The sequence below is a fragment of the Lissotriton vulgaris genome, chromosome 2_1 (assembly GCF_964263255.1).
Source record: "Lissotriton vulgaris chromosome 2_1, aLisVul1.2, whole genome shotgun sequence".
In the NCBI taxonomy this organism is placed as follows: domain Eukaryota; kingdom Metazoa; phylum Chordata; class Amphibia; order Caudata; family Salamandridae; genus Lissotriton; species Lissotriton vulgaris.
The window spans coordinates 2113415403-2113436908 of record NC_141687.1 but is presented as its reverse complement, the minus strand read 5'-3'; the positions used below and the strand labels follow the sequence as shown (position 1 = coordinate 2113436908).

At 48.9% G+C, this 21506-nt stretch overlaps 1 protein-coding gene across 1 annotated transcript in view; it reads left to right on the top strand.

Moving 5' to 3' along the window:
• The window catches only part of MPHOSPH10 (M-phase phosphoprotein 10), a 176020-nt gene that overhangs the window by 59105 nt on the left and 95409 nt on the right, over nucleotides 1–21506 (top strand). The window contains exon 3 of the mRNA XM_086958385.1: nucleotides 19743–19870. Coding sequence (XP_086814511.1) covers nucleotides 19743–19870 — 128 coding nt within the window. The remainder of the gene's footprint in view (nucleotides 1–19742; nucleotides 19871–21506) is intronic.

Genomic DNA, 21506 nt, shown 5'->3' with positions numbered 1-21506 from the left:
GCTACCGTAGAGGGGAAAAAAGACGTCGCCTGGCACAGATTCTATAGTTGGAGGAACGTCAACGCGACCTCCAGGAGGCGGTGGTGGAGGGCTCAGGGAGTGGTGCTCGCCGCAATTTGCTCCATGCTCGGCAGCAGCTGCGCCAGCTGCTTACAAACCATGCCAAAGAAGCTTAGCTGGCGACACAATACCGGATATATCTATGGGGTGACAAATCCACTAAGATGCTCCACAGACTCTGCCAGGCGCGGTCCGCCCCGACACAGGTCCCGATACTTAGATCCGCTACCGGCACAGTGTGCTCCTCCCCAGAGGCAGTGGAGTAGGTCTTTGCGGAGTTCTATGCTACTCTATACAGTGCCTGTGAGGAACTCACAGATTCGCTCATAGATGCCTTCCTCGTAGATATCCCTCCGAAGCGCTTATCCGATGAGCAGAGGGACGCCCTTGATAAACCCATCTCTCTTGACGAATTGCAGGCCGCCCTCACCAATATCCATCCGGGCCGTGCACCTGGACCCAACGGGTTCCCCAGCGACTTCCTACGTCCTCACATGGGGACCGTTGTTCCCCACCTTCTCGGAGCACTACAACAGGCGCTCAAGCAGGAAATCTTGCCCCCGGATTGTCGGCATGCCGAAATCGTTGTTTTCCTCAAACCGGGCTGACCGCCGGAAGACCCGGGCTCGTATCGCCCCATATCCTTATTGAACTTTGAGCCAAAGCTGCTGGGGAAGGTGTTGGCCGATCGCCTCCGCACTTGTATTCTGGATCTTGTCCACCCGGACCAGTCAGGCTTCATGCCGCACCGCTCCACCAGGCATAACCTATGTTGCGCGCATTGCGCCGTGGCTGTGGGCCACCGCCTGGGACGTCCCGCAGCGGTCCTACTGGCCGATATTGACAAGGCCTTTGACTCCCTGAGCTGGACATACCTTTTTAAATTACTGGAGGCGGTTTGACGAAAGCTTTCAAGCTTACGTCAAACTTCAATACACCGACCTGACGGCCTCGGTGAGGGTGGCCGGGTATCGCTCGGACACCTTTTGTATCCGGCGGGGGACATGGCAGGGATGCCTTCTGTCCACGCTTCTTTTCGCTCTGGCCATCGAGCCATTGGCTGCGTGGGTGCGCCTGGATGCGGTCTATAGGGGCTTGGTTTGGTCCCCAGAATACACAGATATTATTGCACTCTACACGGACGATGCACTAGTCTTCTTTTCGGACCCCAGGGTTACCGGACCAAGGGTGCTCGAGATTCTGCAGGTATTTGGCTAGACGACGGGGCTTCGCGCCAACCCGTCTAAGTCTACACTTTTTCCGATATGGGGGAGCAGGGGTGTCCAGACTTGGCCTCCCAGCTCGACATAGCAAATCACAGATTTAAATACCTCGGTGTCCATATCACCAGGGATCCCCCTTAGGCGTGGTCGCTTAACATGGCCCCTCTTCTTCCTGTGGTCCTGGAGGAGACGACGGTATGGTCCCATCTTCCCCTGTCTCTCTATGGCAGGTCCGCGATTTTTAAAACTGTGTCACTGCCGAGCTTATTATACAGATTGCAAAACTACCCTTATCCCATCCCTCCGTCCTGGTTCCGTCAAGTGAATGCTCTCCTGAACAGTTTCCTGTTGGATGGCGGGGCGGTCCGGGTGGCTCTGGCGACCTGTGTCCAATCTACTTACTGTGAGGCTATCGCGGCGGCAGACATACGATCTTATCTGAAAGAAACACGTTAGTGTTAGATTCCTTACCTTAGAATATCCCCAGGCGTCAGTCTGGATCCGGAAACTTTTGCATAGCAGTACCCCTGCGCGTCGGTAGGCGTCGTCTGCAGGCGTCCCCTGCGGCTCCGCGTCCGTCGTCGGCGTCGTGCGCCGTGATGACGTCGCTGGAGTATATAGACGCCGCCTCCGCGCGCTGACGTCAGTTCTTCTTTTTTCCGCGCCAGTGGACGCAGATCTGAAGAGCAGTACTCCGGTCTTTTGACCAAGTTTTTCGAATAGTTATTTCTCTCTTTGTGCCTGATAGGATGCCTGGGTTCAAGCACTGTGATGACTGTGAGCGCACGATGTCGGTCACAGACCATCACCGCCTCTGTCTCCGGTGTCTGGGCCCCGACCACGACGTGGACTCCTGCGTCGACTGCCGGGCCCTCACCAACAAGGCTAGGCGGGAGCGGTCCCGCAAGCTACTGGAGCTCCGGGTGTCGGCCCCACGTCGGGACCGGGAGCGGTCCCGGTCCGGCCGGAGGTTGAGAGAGCGTTCGAGGGAGCGGTCGCGGAGCCGCGCCGAGCGTTCCGGAAGTCGACACCACTGGTCAGGCTCATCAGGTAAGAAGCACAAGAAGTCGGGGCGTCGTCATCGTACCCCCGACTCCCCCCGACGCTCGCGCAATGCGGCCGGGGGCTCGGGTGACCCCAACCCCGCGGCTCCGCGAGAGTCGCCGGCGCGGCCTGCCTCATACCCTCCGGTCCCTGGGCACGGCGCGACGCCTGAGGAGATCGAGGCGTTCCTCATGGCCATGAGGGCGCTCGCTTCTCCGACGGGGCCTACGGCGCCTTCGGGCCCAGTGCTACCGTCTGGGGGCCCTGGCGGTTCGGGTGTCCCTGCCTCGGCGCCGTCGGGTGCTCCGGCCCCGGCGCCGCCGACGGCTCCGACCCCGGCGCCGCAAGGGCCTTCGGGATCGGCGCCGGCTGGTCTTCCGGCCTCTCCGGCGCCGTTACCATCGGAGTTACCCCCGACGCCGTCCCCGCGCGGCACCGGTTCTCCGGTGCCGGCTCCGGCCGGCAGCGGGGCTCCGACGCCGGCTCCGGGCGGCGCCGTTCCCCTACCTTCCCGGACGCGGAGCCGGACCGGCGTCGCTCGACGCCGGGCTCGGCGCCGGTGGGGCCCATGAACCCCGAGGAGCCGGTCTACATCGTTGACTCCGAATACGGAGAGGATGAAGAGTTCGGTGAAGGTTGGGAGGGGTCTGAGGACCCTCTGTCACGCGAGTGCCAGTATGACCCGGACTGGACAGGTGACTTGGGGGATGCCAGTGGTCTGGACGACTCTCCTAACCCTGGTTTGATCTCTCCTCCAACCGTGGCATCGGTGGAGGGAGCTGCATATTCAGTGGTGCTGATGAGGGCTGCCAAGGCCTTACACCTTGAGCTCCCCGTCGCGGCCGTGAGGCCTAACAGCCTCACTGAGGTCTTCAAACCGCAGTCATGCCCACAGGAGCCACTGCTGCCGTTTAATGAAGCCTTGTCAGACGTTCTGTTGGGCACGTGGTCCAGGCCCGCTTCAGGTGCGCCTGTTGATCGGAACGTGGCCAGGCGCCACCGTCCTTGTCCGGACGACCCCAAGTTCCTGTCTACCCACCCCACTCCTGAGAGTCTGGTGATCCAGGCCTCGACCTCCCAGTCCGCATTCCCGTCGGCCCCGCCCGACCGGGAATCCAAGAGGTATGACCAGTTTGGCAAGAAGGTCTTCTCGTCCATTAGTTTGGGCCTGCGGTCTTGCAACACCGCTTGCCTCTTGGGCCGCTACACCCACTCTGTGTGGGACACGGTCGCGGAACTGCTGCCAGAATGCCCCATGGAGGTGCGGGCAAAACTCGGTCAGGCTGTGGCTGAGGGCCGAGATGCAGCGAAATATTCGATACGGTGTGGTCTTGATACGACCGACTCGCTGGGCAGGGCTATGTCAACGACGGTGGCGATTCGTCGCCACGCCTGGCTGAGATCCGCCAACTTTTCGGCTGATGTCCAGAATACGTTGATGGACATGCCGTTCGATGGCTGTCACCTGTTCGGTGACAAGGCGGACCGCGCGCTGGAACGCTTCAAGGACTCCAGGGTCACGGCCAAGTCCTTGGGTCTCTCGACCCAGCATCAGCAAACGGGTTCGTTTCGTCCCTTTCGTGGCCAAGGAAGGGGCGCCCCCACACGTGCTGCCAGCCACGCGCCGCAACAATCCTTTCAACGCGGTGGCGGCCGTGGAAACCGCCGTGGCGGCGGTCGGGGACAACGGCGGGGTCAGACCACACCTCCCCCCGCAGCATCTGCCTCAAAATCCTCCTAGTCCGTGCTTTCGGCCCCATGTGACGCCAGTGGGTGGCAGGGTTCGCCATCACCACGCTCACTGGCGCGCGATCACTTCGGACAGGTGGGTGCTGCAAATCGTCCGAAGGGGCTACTCCCTCCCCTTCGAGACCACTCCTCCAGCCATGCCACCGCAGAACCACCGTGTGTCGGAGGACCACTTGACACTTCTGCAGGAGGAAGTTACGGCCCTCTTGGCCAAGGGGGCCATCGAGCGCGTTCCTGGGCCAGAAGTAGGGCGTGGTTGTTATTCCCACTACTTTCTGGTACCCAAGAAGGACAAGGGGGGCCTACGTCCTATCTTGGATCTAAGGAACGTCAACGGCTTCCTCCGGAAGGAGAAGTTCAAGATGTTGACGTTAGCTCGGGTCTTGGCTGCTCTAGACCCACAAGACTGGATGGTAGCGTTGGACTTGCAGGATGCCTATTTTCACATCCCCGTCCTGCCGGCCCACCGGCGTTACCTGCGGTTCACAGTAGGCCAGGAGCACTTTCAGTTTATCGTGCTTCCCTTCGGCCTTACCAGCGCCCCACGGGTGTTCACAAAGGTGATGGCGGTGGTCGCAGCCCATCTGCGCAGGTTGGGGGTTTCAGTCTTCCCCTACCTAGACGACTGGTTGTTGAAGGCGGGCTCGCCCCAAACAGTCGTCCACCACCTTCAGATGACGGCAGACCTCTTGCACGACCTGGGGTTCTCCATCAATGTGCCGAAATCACACCTGTGTCCCTCTCAAAAGCTCCTTTTCATCGGAGCGGTTCTGGACTCGGCGCAGTTTCGGGTTTATCCTCCGGAACGGCGGGTCCGGGATATTCAGGCTTTGAACCCCATCTTTCAGCCGCTATCCCGGGTTTCGGTCAGGTTGACGCTGCGGCTGCTGGGACTGATGGCTTCCTGCATCCTTCTGGTGCATCACACCCGGTGGCGGATGCGGGCTCTGCAGTGGGACCTGAAGTTTCAGTGGGCCCAGCATCAGGGCAACTTGTCCGACCACGTCTTGATCTCGGAGGGCACTGCGAGACAACTGCAGTGGTGGCTTACGGACCGCGATTGGGTCAGAGGCAGATCCCTCTCCCTTCCCCAACCGGAGCACGTTGTCGTGACGGACGCGTCCCTCCAGGGCTGGGGTGGCCACTTGGGAGAGGCAGAGATCAGAGGCATCTGGTCTCCGGCGGAGTCCCGGCTCCATATCAACCTGTTGGAGCTGCGGGCGCTTCGTCTGGCACTGAAGGCATTCCTCCCCTTTGTCAACGGGAGTGTAGTGCAGGTGTTCACCGACAACACCACCGCCATGTAGTACTGCAACAAACAGGGCGGAGTGGGGTCGTGGACCCTTTGCCAGGAGGCTCTGCGCCTCTGGCAATGGCTGGAACGTCAGGGCGTGACTCTGACGGTTCAACACCTGGCAGGTTCCCTGAACGCCAGGGCGGACGAACTCAGCCGTCGGTGCTCGATGGATCACGAATGGCGTCTGAACTCGGACGTGGCGCGAGGCATCTTTCTGCAATGGGGAGAGCCTTGGTTAGATCTATTCGCCACAGAAGAGAACGCGCAATGTCATCAGTTCTGCGCGTTGGAGTTTCCAAGACGGCACTCGCACGGCGACGCCTTTCGGCGCGAGTGGAGTTGCGGTCTGTTATACGCCTTTCCGCCTATACCACTTCTGCCCAGAGTGCTGAAGAAGATCAGGCGCGACCGGGCCCAAGTTCTCCTTGTGGCTCCGGACTGGGCTCGAAGGTACTGGTATCCCGAGCTACTCAGCATGTCAGTCGGTCCCCCGATCCGCCTGCCTCTTCAGGAGGACCTTCTGTCGCAGCAGCAGGGGACGGTCCTCCACCCGAACCTGTCCAGTCTCCACCTCCATGCTTGGAGATTGAGCGGCGGCAGTTGAGGCCATTTGACTTGCCTCCTGAAGTCTGTGATGTAATTCTGGCAGCCAGGCTTCCCTCCACTAAGTCGGTATACGCCTGTCGGTGGAACAGATTTGTGGCATGGTGCACAGCAAAGGCTGTGGATCCACTCTCTGCCCCTCTTTCCGAGGTTCTTCTGTTTCTTCTCTCTCTTGCCCAGCAGGGCTCTGCTCTGGGCACTATCAAGGGCTACCTTTCTGCCCTTTCAGCCTTTTTAAGGCTTCCTGATCAGCCTTCTTTGTTCAAATCCCCGATTGTAACTCGATTCTTGAAGGGCATCACTCACATGTTTCCACCTGTTCCGTTTGTGATGCCTCAGTGGGATTTGAACCTGGTTCTGACCTTTCTGATGTGTGCTCCCTTTGAGCCCCTTCATTCTTGCCCTCTCCGTCTCCTGACTTTAAAGACGGCTTTCCTGGTTGCCATCACCTCTGCCAGGAGGGTGAGTGAGCTCCAGGCTCTTTCTGTCAAACCTCCTTTCTTGTCCATTCATCCTGACAAGGTGGTTCTGAGGACTAGACCTTCTTTCCTGCCCAAGGTTGTTTCGGCCTTTCACATCGGGCAGTCCATCACCCTCCCTTCCTTCTTCCCGCCTCCGCATCCTTCAAAGGATGAAGAGCGGCTCCATCGTCTGGACCCAAAACGTGCGCTTTCATTTTATATGGATCGCACACGCCAGTTCCGGGTGGATGACCAACTGTTTGTTGGCTACGTGGGTGCGAAGAAGGGACGGGCGGTCCATAAACGGACCATCTCTCGATGGGTCGTTCTCTGCATCAAAGCGTGCTACTCTTTGGCTCGGAAGGAGCCTCCTGTTGGGCTGAGGGCCCATTCCACTCGGGCCACGGCGGCTACTACTGCCTTGGGCCGGGGAGTCCCTTTGCAGGACATTTGCCAGGCGGCTACGTGGGCCTCGCTGCACACTTTCGCGAGGCACTACTGCCTGGACAGTCAAGTCCGGAGGGATGGCTTCTTTGGCCGTTCTGTCCTCCAGGACTTTCTGGTGTAGGAATGTATTGGTTCGCAGACCCACCACCGGGGTTGGTATTGCTGGGGTATCTATTCTAAGGTAAGGAATCTAACACTAACGTGTTTCTTTCAGATGAACAAGTTACTTACCTTCGGTAACGATATATCTGTAAGAAACATTAGTTAGTGTTAGATTCCTTACCGAACCCACCCATCCTCCCCGTTCTGCGAACTGATACCTAGGGTTAAGGACATCCCTTTCAGGGCCCTAGTTTTACATGGCACCAGTGTTGGTTCTCTCATGGCTCTGCGTCTCCTGGCGCGGAAAAGCTGTGTACAAAGAACTGACGTCAGCGCGCGGAGGCGGCGTCTATATACTCCAGCGACGTCATCACGGCGCACGACGCCGACGACGGACGCGGAGCCGCAGGGGACGCCTGCAGACGACGCCTACTGACGCGCAGGGGTACTGCTACGCAAAAGTTTCCGGATCCAGACTGACGCCTGGGGATATTCTAAGGTAAGGAATCTAACACTAACTAATGTTTCTTACAGATATATCGTTACCGAAGGTAAGTAACTTGTTCATTACTGGGCGTCCCAACTGCTGGTTATCAATGAATGGTGGTATAATCCGCAGGGCGATCCGGCTTAGGTGGTGGAGCGGCTCTTCCTGGAGGTCTATCCACTGCTGGATCTCTTGTATAGTAACTCCACTCTGGAAGCTCTCCCCCCGTCCTGTCGCACGGTGATCCAGATATGGAGAAATGTTTCGAAGTCCATGGGTTGGTGGGGTATGCTGACGTGCGAGACGCCTCTCTGGCGGGGCACATGCCTCTGATCGGTCGCCGCTTCGCCTGGGTTCCGTTGGTGGGATACAATAGGGCTCTCGACACTGGGTGATGTGATGCGCGGTCCCACACTTAAATCCTTTCAAAGGCTGCAGGAGGAGTTTGACCTACACAAATCCCAATTCCATAAATATCTCCAGCTGAGTCACGCTCTGTCTCCCCGGATTAAAAACCTTACGACGCTGCCAGAATTCCATCCCCTGGAGGGTAGACTGATGATAGAGCTGACGGATTTTGTGTTCCCCCAGATCACCTATCAGACATTGACCAAACATACTAAGACTAACCTGCACCGGACGCGGGCAGCATGGGAGGCGGATGTACCGACCCTTTCTGATGGACAGAGGCTCTTGCCAGACCTAGGGGTTCAGCAGTGTCATCTAGATATAGACTGATACAGTTTAAATACCTGCATCGGGTGTACTATACCTGCCTCCGTCTCTAGAAGATGGGGGCTATTGCATCCCCCACATGCCTCAGATGACAGTCGGAAGACGAATCCTTTTTACACACTGTCTGGGGCTGCACTGCGTTAGGTCATTTTTGGTCGGGAGTACTGTCCTGCCTGGGGCGGGTACTTGGGTGGGACCTCCCAGCTGATCCACGCCTGACCCTCCTCCACAGTACTGATGACATAGGGGGGAACATATATAAAAGACACCTACTTTTTCTGAGGCTCCCACTGGCCAAGCGCGACATAGCCCAACAATGAAAGTCTTCTTCTCCCCCCCGGGGAGGCGGCCTGAAAATCCGCATTAGATAAATGTATGTCTGCCGAAGTGACGGTGTTTCAGGCCAGGGGTTGCCCGCAGAAGCACGCAAAAATCTGGACTGCATGGGCCAAGTACCGGGGCGTTGTATCTTTCTATCTTTTCCACGTCCACGAATCAAGATCTCATAGACAGACTCACCATTACATAACTTTCCGCTTTAACTTGCGGATTAGCCGGCGTGGAGATGCGATCATATGTATATATGCCTGTTTAGTATTTCAAGCGGATAGGGCGGTGCAGTGGTTGGGGATGGCAGGAGGCGGGGGTTGTTGGTTTGGATGTTTTATAGATCCTCGAAGGATACCCTCGGCAGCGACTTGTATACCTAGGATCATTGCTATGTTTGAATATTGCTTGTTGGGGGCACACCCCATTGGATGGAAAAACTCAATAAAATTTGTTGTAAAAAAAAAAATCTGTACTTTGTTAGGAATAGAGATTTGGAGAAAGTGTGGAGGAGTATATAACTACCCTTAGGAAATAGGCTGCTTCTTGCAAATGTAGGGCCATTTTGGAGGAGCGTATGAAAAATCAGTTTATGCCCGGTGTCACTCTTATAATGTGAGGCAAGAACTCTGGTTGAAGGATGATCCCACGCTTAATGAAGGCATTCCCATTGCTTAACAGGTTGATAATTTCTTAACTTGTGTAGAGGAGTTAGACAAAAACAAGAAAGCTGTTATTATCAAAGTGGAATTAAAGGAGGATGATGGTAAAGGCAAAGTAGCCCAAGCCTGGAAATCTAAGTTTAAGGGTGCATATTATAAGTGTGGAAATACAGGCCATGTGGCTTCTTTAAAGAAATGTCCTGCGTTGAATGCAATGTGTAAGCTCTGCAACAAAAAGTGACATTTTGCTAATTGATGTTGTTTACCTAAGAACAAGAGAGGGGACTTGGGTATCTTCTTAATCAGGCAAGGTTGTAGAAGATAGTATTTTGATGGGCTCCACTAATGGAAAGACAAACCATTCAAAGATCTAATTTCCATTGATGGGTTGTGCGAGGAAGCTCTTTTTGATTCTGGGTCTTTTTTCACTATGATGTCCATTGAGGCATTTCATAAGGAATTTTGTGATAAAATAAAATTGAAAGATCCTCATGTGATTCCAGATGGATATGGGGGACAAACTACATAATTAAGGGGGAACTTTGATGCTGAAATTGGATTTAAAACCAACAAAACCAACAAAATCTTTGTGAAATTGTGTGTTCTTGTTAAAGGGGATAGCTTTTTGAGATGGCCATATCAACGTGATCTTGCAATTTTATTGTATCTTAATGCCTCTTCCACAGTAAAACTGCAGATTTATATCTGAGAGATACACATGACTAGTGTTAAAAGTTTAGAAATTGCAAAGATGGATCACTGTGCCAAATGTATTGATACATTTTTAGAAGTTAATGACAAGATATGTTTGAATGGAATGGCTCTGTGTAGGTATCAAGGACCCCCTGGTTAGGATATTTCTCCTGGGTCAGGGAAAACAATTTTTATGTAAAGGTATATGCCCAGGCAGACTTACAACACAAGAAACTGGCTATTAAGAAAACATATTATATAATCATCAATCAAGAAATTAGTGCAATGGACTGTAGTGATATCAAAAATAATTTTTAATTCCGATATTTAAAAAAATGAATAAATACATATAGATCTGTATACAAGATATACACAATAAAAGCTATTGATTCTTAGTGTGACCTTTCTTTAACACATCATAAGAAATCATAACAATTAACGATAAAACATTATCTCTGATTATGAAGAATTGGGCTGTGTATGTACACACTAATTTCTTGATTGATGTTTATATAATATGTTTTCTTAATAGCCAGTTTCTTGTGTTGTAAGTCTGCCTGGGCATATACCTTTACATAAAAAAAAAAGTTTGAATGGAATGGTTCATCAAATTCGACAGAGGTAGGGTTCCACGCCTGTAGCGCACAGAGTTCACCCATAGCCATTTCTAAGGGTAAATCTGTTCGAAGTTAAAAAGAATGTGTGACAAAGGAATCATTGAGCTCAGAGCCAGTTGCTCCCATTGTTGTCTTTTGAAAAATAATTGGGCGGCATAAGATTGTGTGTAGACTTGAGAGCTGTCCAAAAGTGTGTAGTGATCGATCAGTTTCCTTGTCAAATATTACTGAGGTGGTGTCCATGTTGCATAGGAAAAGTTTTTTCTCAACCTAGATTTAACAGCAGCATACCACCAGATAAGGTTGCATCCTGATTCTAAAGACCATACCACCTTAAATACTTTGTTCAGTAAATACTGCTTCGTGTGTATGCCGTTTGGTTTGGTGATTCCAAACGATGATGTACAAGTTGTTCAGGGGCATGGGAGGAGTAACATGCTTCCAGGATGACATATCGATCTTTCCTGAAACCTTGCAAATACTTGATTTTAGGGTGAGGCGGATACTGGAGGTGCTTAGAATAAATGGCTTAATTCTCAAACTCCGTAAGTACAAGTTCAGAAGAGAAAAACATTAGTATTTGGGTTCACTGTATCAAATTTTATGGAATCTCTCCCAAAAAGTTAATTTTGTGCACAGTCCATCGAAATAGGAAGAGTGGATGTATTTCCTCGGAATGGTGGAGTTTCTTGCCAAGTTCGTTCTCAGATTAGCTTCTTAAATGATTAACATGAGATGGTTGCTAAAGAAGAGACAAGAATGTCTGTGGCGGGAAGAATGTGAGAAGGAATTTGTTGAGATCAAGAAAAGCCTGGAGTGTGAGAATAATTTGGCAGTGTTTTGATCCATCCAAGCATCAATGACTGATGCCAGTGCAATGAGTGGGATCAGGGGGCTGTATTGCTACTGAAGTAGAATGATGATGGAGAGTTTAAGGCTATCACTCACATTTCCAGGTCTTTGCATGCAGCAGAAGCGAATTATTCCACGATTGAAAGAGAGGCATTAAGTTTTAATTGGTCGATGAGGAAATTGAGAAACTTTGTATGGGGAAAATGTTAACTATTCTGATAGATCACAAATACTTAGTAGAAGTGTTTAGTAAACAAAGGTCTTGATGTTATCTCCATGTGCATTAGCAGGTGGATTGTTGGATTACAAGAATATTGTCTTGTATCTGGTTCTCGCAATAAGCTTGCAAATTGTCTTTCCCAACTCAGTTTGGTCGTGAAAGAAAAGGAATGTGATGACAATAACATAATATAACGTGTATTTGTAAAGCCCAGGTTCACCCAGAAGTGTATCTTGGTGCTGAATAACAGATGTTTATTGTTACCTAACACAATGGTACTCCTATTATTGACCTCAGAAGGATGAAAGCCTTCTGAGGTCCTCCTATTATTGACCTCAGAAGGATGAAAGCCTTCCCGGATTTGAACCTGTGACTGAGGTCGAACACAGGCCCCTACAGTGGACTTACTAGTCCACTATGCCACCAGACTCTGAATGGTACACAGTACTCATAGCTCCTCTTTATAGCCCTGAATGCCTTCCAGTGGGTAATAAGGGAATCTACTTACTCGGTGATAGTTTGAAACTATTGCATTGTTTCTTCTTGCAGCTACTTCCTGTTTTTTGCTTAGGTGATCTACGATGAGCTTAGTCTCAAAGACAGGTGCTTCTTGAATCTGCATCTTGTGGGAGGCATTGCCCGATAAGCCACAGTAGCACTAGTAATCAGCTATTGGGACAAAGTAGTGATAGGGAAATTGTAAGTCCCGGAAGCCCCTCCATAGCATTTTGGCCTACCTGCTCTAGCCATGCGTGGGCCTCCTTAAGTGGGAATTAAAATCTAACAAAACCCCTAAATCTTCAGCCCCCTGTTGTACCCCATTTGGTAAACTGTTCTAAAGCTGAGCAAGTGTGTCTTCTGTAACATGAGCACATCGGTCCCTTATTGCTTGACAGCCTTTAGAGTTGCTTCCTTTTTATTCTAACTTTAAGTGACCCATTGTCATTCCATGTGAGGCACCTGAATGGCACAGGGGTGCTATCAAAGGAGGTATTCGCCATCATGCATTTCCATGGCTATCGGTAGACATAGCAAGTGGGAATGCTGGTGCCGCTCGTAGACGCGAGGGACAGACTTTGGTGCGTGGAGACCTTTTAGGAGTGCCTTTCCCCAGCAAGGACCCGGGAAGCAGACTGACCATCAGCGCGGGCGGAGGTACTCACAGTGGGACTGCGAGTCCCAGGATTCCTGGCGGCGTGTGTTCGTGCCGCACCTGGAGACTCTTCCCCTGAGACCCGTCTTCATCCTGAGCTTCAGGCCTGCCCACTAGCTATAAGACGACGCCTCGCTACGCGCATCGCGGGCTAAGCCCAGGCAAAGGGCGGGCCTTTTGAGGCCGTTAGAGAACGGAAGAGACCGGACCGGGCCACCCCCCTTAACGCTCCGTCTCCCCGTTCCCATTTACTGACTAGTTGGTTGCCTTTAAGTTGGACGCTACATAATGGCCAGTAGGGAATCAAGAAGCAAGACTGCTTCCTTGGTCTCAGGTACTTTGGACGAACTTCTCCTTAAAGCAAACTCTGCGGCTAACATTGGTCCTCTGGTGCTTGAAAAACTAACAGAAGAGGGTGTAGAGAATACTGGTTTTTCTTCTCCAGGTTTATCAACTAATACCAGCACACCGCTATTGCTTGATGCTACCCATCTGTCTCTAATGGATAGGATTGACCACACCATAGAGTCAGTTTTACAACAGCTTAGGACACCATCAACCTCGCTAAGGGAAAGGGACACATCACGTATCATCAGTGATGTGGAGCTCGCCCCTGTCGTAGAGTTGGTACAGTCCGGGGCTCAGGGAGAGGGTCTCAATTCACTAGAGCATACGGGGTGTAGAGAGGATCCTGTATTGAAATTGAAAAGGAAAAGATCTAGAAAGCCCAAAAGTGCTAAAAGAGACAAAACTGATCCCATAATGCCCACACGGGAAGACAACGTGGGCGTTTCTGAGACACCAGCTACGGGTAACGATAGGGAAATGTTGAGTACTCCATCTATCCCCTCTATACCCGTACTCACTGAGCCATTTATCTTCTGCGGGGTTACCCCCAAAACTACAGAATTTCTTATCACCTCGCTTACTGATATCTTCAAAAGCCTTTTGAATACTCTTTCCCTTAAATTGGACTCAATAGAATCGAGACTGATAGCTCTAGAAAGATTAAGAGCTGGTAATGGCGTTCAGTCAGGGATGGGAGATAGCACACACAGAGCACAGGGGCTTAGTGCATGAGCATCCCACTCTCCTCCAATCACCATGGATATGGCTCCAACTATACCTATAGTTCTTCCTGGGGAAAATATAACATCAGTGCAGTACCTGTGCTTCAAACTGCACCTGTACCACCTCCCAGGTCAGTGCCCCCGATACCAATTCCCAGGAGGTCGAAGCAACCCGCTCCGGCCAGCCTACCTAGTCAGAAGAGACCACCTAACGAGATGGTTAATGGCTCTAACCGGCTGGATAGCCCCAAAACCAGGCGTAAGGCAGTTAATTTGCCCGCTGAGGCGGTAGGCTACACTGTGATTTTGATGGGGGTACCAGAGCTTGCAAGCGGCGTAACGGAGTCTTATGATTCTTTACGCAACAAGGTGATTAGCTGGTTAAACATCCAAAGGCCTTTACCACCGAACCTAAAAGGAGAGGTCCTTATGGTTAGAAGGGTCCCATGGGTTGGGTATACTGCTAAGAAAAGTGTGGGGGACTGTATAATTGTCAGTTTTAGGAGCCCCCAGGTTGTCACTTATATCTGTAACTGGCTTGGCAATACAGGTAACACAATTCCATCGAGTTGGTCTCTCTCTCATATTTCTATCCTAATGTCCGAAATCAAACCATGAGGAAGGACGACGGCTGGACCCGGGTGGGTTTCGCTGTGGATGGGTCAAGATACAGGCCCAGACACAACATTTTCCCTGCCCAAGTCAATTATGCACATCCCAACAGATTCACTTGCCTTGATGAAGTGGATTGACTTCAAAGGGGTGTTTCCTTACAATCTAACGAAAACATCGAAAGTGAATCTGTAGGAAAGGGGACGGGAAATAGTGAGATCGAGATCCCCACTAGAGATTTGGATCCTCGCCAATGGAGTACCCTAAATTCTTCCAGTTTTAGGGGTCATGTAGTTATGTAGTTACTTTACCCCAGAGCCAAACCGGCAGTATTCTAACATCTTCAGCCCTGTGTGCCCCTAACAGTACATCTACTGCTCAGCCCATCCTGGAAATTCCAGCACCGCGCCCTGCATTTCCATCTACGGACGCTGTACTGGAAACCACAGTGGAAAAAACGGCGGGCCGGCACTAAAAACTTCTATCGAAATTCTGAAGGTCCTCTCCTGGAATGTGGCGGGTATTGTAAACAAAATACACACAGTGGATTGGGATCTCCTAGTGGGTAGCAGTGATATCTGTCTTTTCCAGGAGACGTGGGCGAGGGAACCACTGAGTAGAACGGGCTATGCAGTCTTTGAAATTCAGGCTAGGTGGAGTGGTAGGGGGAGGCCTTCGGGGGGTCTGGCGGTTTGGGTAGCTTGTCATATTGGGTGTAACGCGGAAAGCGTACCTACGTTCTCCCATGACATCCAGTGTGTACTTCTCAAGTGGCCCAATGCTGCAAATTTGGCAATTATCAATGTATACTCCCGCCCAGTCAGTGTGGCCATGGAATTGTCCACTCTTGAAGACCTTTCGTCTTTTCTGGGCCAACTGCCAAGTGATTGTAAAATAGTGATGGACGGTGATTTCAATTGCCATTTTGAACCTCTGAAAGGCCTAAAGGAGGGTGCCCTTACTACTGAAGATGATTTCTGGGGTGTCCCACCATGTCTATCCCCCCACCCTAAATCCTGGTCCCCACTTGCAGTGCAAATCATGTCCCTTACCTTAAACTATGCGATAAGGGCCTGTAAAGCCCTCTGTACCTGTCACCGCATTCTTGCTAACAAAGCGCCAAAACCTTTACAGAACCTAGTTACCAAGTATGTACCATCTCGAACTCTGCGCTCCTCAAACAGAGGCCTACTTGAGGTACCTAGGGTAAAAAGGGCCCGCATGGGAGGGCGCTCGTTTCGACATCTGATTGCGAAGAGTTGGAACGCCCTGCCTACCTATCTCTGCCTAGACCCATCTGAATCTAGCTTCCGGAAGAACCTAAAGACTTACCTGTTTGCAAGATAACAGAGCCCTCTTTTTCTTCTGCTTGGAGGTTTCTTCTCAGTCTTAGCGCGGGGACACGCTTTTAGCGTAACCAGGCGCTCTACAAGCTTCCCTATTATTATTAATATTAATGGTCGTACTCCTTCCGACAGCCCTTCATTGTGTACCTTCAATAGGAAGGACCATGAATGGAGGCTGGATTACATTTTTGTTGACATTAGCCTGTGGTCCAAGGTCCAGGACTTTAGGGTAGTTGTCAGAACAGATAGCGACCATAATGCACTTTTACTAGAAATGAAACACCCTGCTCCTGTTGGTGAGTTACTATCCACCAACCCTAGCGATGATCCAGGGAATCTGGTTCTTAGCTCCAACAGACGAAGGGTAAAATGGGGGAAAATAATTAGTGCAGAAAAAATATAAGTAAAATCTATGAAGTAGCACTCCCTAAGCTCACAGAAATGGATGATTTAATTAATCAGCCCAGACTTCCGGATTTTAATGAGAAACTAGGTCAAATCCATGCTAACCTTGTGGGAGCACTAGGTGAGGTTTTTTACCCAGTGGCAGCTCCGAGACGTAAAAAGACCCGATCTCAACCTGGTACAATTCTTCCTGCAAAAAGGTCAAGATAGAGTTAATTGCTTCAATTAAAGCAGGCGCAGACTGGGGGAAGGTCGCTAAACTTAGGCGGGAGTACAAGGCAGCCTTGGCATTTGCAAGGTCGGAGTGGGACTGGAACCGGTGGCAGGAGCTCTCCTTAGCACTGGAAGTTAGGGATTATAAAAAATGTTGGTCCCTGGTAAATTTTGGCACAGGAGAAGCTAAAGCTGCAGTGGAGCCCAACATTGCATCTTCTGTTTGGGAAGATCACTTTGGCAAATTGTATCAAGACACCAAACAGTTTGCCAATGATGAAATCGCCCCAGATGATATACCCATTCCTGCAGCTGGTCTGGAATTTACCCTCCGTGAGGTGGTCAGTGCAGTGGAGAGACTAACAATGGGGAAGGCCATTGGCCATTGGATTGGATAGATTGCCCGGTGACCTTTTCAGACAACATCCTGAGATCTGGGGCCCGTACCTCCTTATTCTTTTTAATGCCATCTGGGGAGGCATGGAGATCCCCCTGTACTTGGTGGGGGCGGAGACAGTGCCCATCTTCAAAAAGGGTTCTCCCCTTCTCCCAGCCAACTACAGGCCGATCAGCCTCATAGATGTCCCCAAAAACTCTTCTCCCGTCTTCTCCTGGACCATCTTCTGGATTGGATGGAGGCCAACGAAATTTTGAGTCCCCTCCAGGCTGGCTTCAGGAAAAACACGTCCACCATGGATCAGATTTTCCGCCTCGTCCTCCTGTATTGGAAAACGGTGAGGATTGAGGGGGGGTGTTCGTGGACCTGAGGTCAGCCTTTGACTTGGTCCCACGCAACAAACTATGGGAGGTTCTAAAGAAGCTGGGTGTTCCAACCCAAATATTGCATGCCATAATTAGGCTTCACGATAGCAATTACGCGCAGGTTAGGTGTGGAGTGCTGTCATCTAGGTTTCCTGTTCTCAGAGGGGTGAGGCAGGGTTGTGTCTTGGCGCCAACCCTGCTTTGCCCAGATGGGATATGACACTGTTAACAATGTTAGAGACCATGATGCCCCCCTTTTGGCAGGCAGGAGGGTGCCAGCTATCCTGTTTGCTGATGACACCCTGCTGCTTTCCAAATCCCCGATGGGGATACAAAGGATTTTAGATGGATTTGGTCTTTTCTGTACACAACCCGGTCTAGAGATCAATACCGAGAAGACCAAGTTCATGATCTTTAATCCATCCCCAAAGACTAGACCTAACCCCACTTTGGGTGCAGCAAGCCTGGAAAGGGTTACAACCTTCCAATACTTGGGGGTTACATTACATGAGAACCTATCCTGGGACCCCCAAATAGTAAGATCCCGGCTGTGCCAACTCTCAGGTGCAATTTTGAAGGTTGTGAACACCTCAACCTTTAAACCCATAAGCCCGGCACTAGAATTGTACAAAACTCAAGCTAAATGCATCTTATGGCAGCGAGCTATGGGGGCACAAAGCAGGGCCTGATCTTGCCAGAGTGGAAAATAATTTCCTCAGACGCCTTCTGGCCCTCCCTCGTGGTACACCTCTGCTCCCCTTAAGATTAGACGTGGGTTTACCCTCCATCGCTGTAGAACTGGAGTCAAAGCCAATAAGATTCTGGCATAGGCTCTGGTCCACCAGCGAGCTCGCACACTATAGGTGTGATCTCACCCATGTAATGGACCTGAACCAGCGCAATAGAATTCCATGGTTGGCTTTTGTCAAGAAAGAATTGTATCGTATGAAATTGCCTGAGCTATGGGAGGATCCCGAACAAGGCTGTCTAAGGATTTCCCGTAAAAGACTGGTCCAAATTTATAAGGAGAAAGGTTTAGCTCTTCTCCTGTCCGCACCTAACAACGGCACCCTGACTGACCGTTTTCTGGAATCCAAGAATTCATATGAATTCGAAGGTTTTATGGATATTATTTTCTCCATCTTAGCAAGAAAATTGTTTATACAGTGGAGGCTAGGCACTCTGCCCATTAAAACCTTCACTTGTAAATGGCCTAAGGGGGACGATAAAACTTGTCCAGGCTGCAACACTCATGATGAGGAGGAAATTCATCTTTTCTTCTTTTGCCCTGCATATAATAGACCAAGGAAACACTGGTTGGTGCCCTTATGCAGGAACCTGGGATTTAGGAGTCATCTGTTTGCATATAGAATATTAAAAACCAGTACTTTGCCCCATATAGTTTTTGCAGTGGCTAAATTCATTATGGCTATGTGACAGATAAGGAAAAAATCATTAAAAGCACAAATGCCGAAAACATGAATTGTCTTTTCAAACTATAATTATCTCTCTAATTATGAATTGTCCCTCCTAGTTATGAATTGTTTTTTCCAATCCTCATTTACCTCTGGAATAATACGGAAACTATTTTTAGGTATTGTGTTTTTATAATTGTAATGTGTTTTTTTTAACATGGATGTTTAAAATGTACTATGCTATGTATCTTTTATGGTCTAAAGGACCGAAATAAAGAATTTTTGGATTGGATTGAAATGCTGGTAGAATGTCTTAGTACAATGAACGGGATGGTGGGTGTAGGTTTCTTAGTTGTAGCTTGTTTTCATTATTCCATGCACTATCTGTGGAGTAGTTGTGGATAGTGAAGCCGTCCTCTAGCTAGCAGTAAGGCCGATAGCGGTGCCCAGCCTAAGTGTCCCATATAAACTTCCATAATTAAAAGACAGCCACAATAGTCAGAAATAAAACATAGCTCTGAACTTGAAAGTCCCGCTATGGGGAAGCCAGATACCCAAAAAAGGATAACATATGCATACAGCCAGTTGCTTGGCAAAACATATTGTGTCTAAGGTATCCTTGCCTGGTGGCCATAGAAATGTCACCGAAGCACTGTAGGAAATGGGACCATATCAGATGCCGATCTGGAATGAAGCCTTTTACAGCACCTCCTAGGCCATTCATTTGATGGGTGGGCTGCTACTACCGAGTGGTGTTCTCATAGGCGAGGTGGATGCTTCCCAGCCTCAATGGTGTCTCTCTTTTAAACACTTTTTATTTAATGATACCTTACACGAAAATTGTAGAATAATTTAGCAAAACTGTCTGTAACCTTGACCTTTTATTTAAATTGCAATTATTATCAGAGTACATTTTATTTTGAAATCAATTAACGTTTTTGGTTCCATTATTCTGCATGAATTTGCATTGTGCCCAATTAAAAGTAAGGTAAGTAGTCAGTACACAACTTCGGTGAGGGAACAATGAAGTTAGTGAGCCACATAAGTCGCTTGTCTTTCGTTTCTTATCTGATGCTGTATGTTATAAGAATGTGCAAGTCACAGCCAATACCTGCTTATGTGTCTTATTCAAATCTATTTGTTCAACTATAAACTACTAATTTTTTTACACACACTTACAATTTCAGCCGATTAAAAGTTCACGAGACCTCCATTATAAAGACTACTTTGATCCAGTTGATCAGCAGAATGGTAATGTCGAGCCAGATGTAGATGAAGATGATGATGAAGAAGCAGACGGTGAAGAGTCAGTGGTGTAAGTGTATGAGTCGCCTTCCTACTGTTTGAAAATTAAAGTTTGTAAATGAATGTTCATGAATAGTGAGTATTTGATTTTTTTCTGTTTCAGAAATTAATGTTCTTGAATCTGAGTAAGTTATATTATACGACATTTGTCTTGTAAAGAACAAGATGTATAATTGTTGCAATGCAGCTGTGAGGTATGTTTAACCGCATCGCTGCAGCGGTTATTTTCGCTATTTAGAAAAAAGCCGCGTTAGATGACGAGCTCAGCTAGTCATCCGCACACGCCCCCCGTGGCTGATGACGAGCTGAGCTCGTCATCAGCATCGAAGGGGTTAAGAATGGGAGATCGTGTTTTATGCAGAAACCATTGCCATACTGGGTTTAGAACTCAGGTCTCCCAGATGGAAGATAATCACTAAGTCCCTAGACCAAATGTGTTAATTAAAAGATAACACAAGATTTCATGATGCAGGACTGTCATTTTGAATATAAAATTGGACTCTTTTTCCACTGAAAGATTTAGCTACAAATGACTGCAGCTTTCCACAACATGACTGTCCCTACACTCCACACTCCATTATTTTTACATTTACAAGGCATTGTATTTTTTATGTTTTTATTTACCTTCAGTATTTGAGTGTATTATGAAGTACCTTATGTTAAAAATATTTTGATGTTGTAGGTATGCTTTCTTTTTTGTTTTGTTTTGTTTTAAGAAAATGGATTGATTTATATTTATAAGACAATAGACATTAAGAATAATAAAGTACCTTATACATATTGTAATAAATACATGGATGGAAAAAGGGAGAAATTAAAACGGAATCTAAAATTCAAACTGTCCTTTCAGAGAATGTATAATATATAAGCAAGTATATAACATGAAACTTTAAATATATAAGTATTATTAGGCATAAAAGGCAACAAAATGTCATAAATTATTTAAACTATAACCGAGCAAGGTGGTTTGGATACATCCTTAATAAATGGAGAATGCACATTGGGTTCTGCTGAAACCTTGGGTAAAGTAATTCTCGTTTAGATAACAAAGTCATGGGTGTGACAAATGCTTTATCTAATCTATGGTTAAAGTGAACTCCATACCACCATCCTTGAAAAGAAACATTAGAATTATCTTTTCAATCTTTTGTCATCTCTTAAAAAAGCTACAGCTATAAGAAGATCAGGAATTTGAACATTAAACTAACAATTCCATTTGTTTGATACAAGTCCTAGAAACAGATCAATGGTATTAAATGGTAAATGAGTTTAAAATGTACATGTAATCTGCCACCAAACTTTATACCAGAATTCAGATATATTCTTGCAATCTTAAAGCATATGTTTTAAGTCTGAATGGGGTGCATTACAAGAACAACAATTGGTAAGCAAATTGGAAATAATTTTTGTAATCTATCAGTAGTCAGTAATGTATCTATTGTATTTAAAAAGTATGGTGTATGTAGCATTAGCAGTAAGATGTGATCATGGACCAGTCCATAATGCACACTCTTCCAGTACAACCCACTCTAAGGCCAACCACTATGAAGGTGTTCAACTATAGATCCACTTCTCCTCTTCCTCTAGTGGGGGTATGCAGAACCGAAATTGCTTATGATTCTCGCTCTACTCGTGCTAAAGTATGT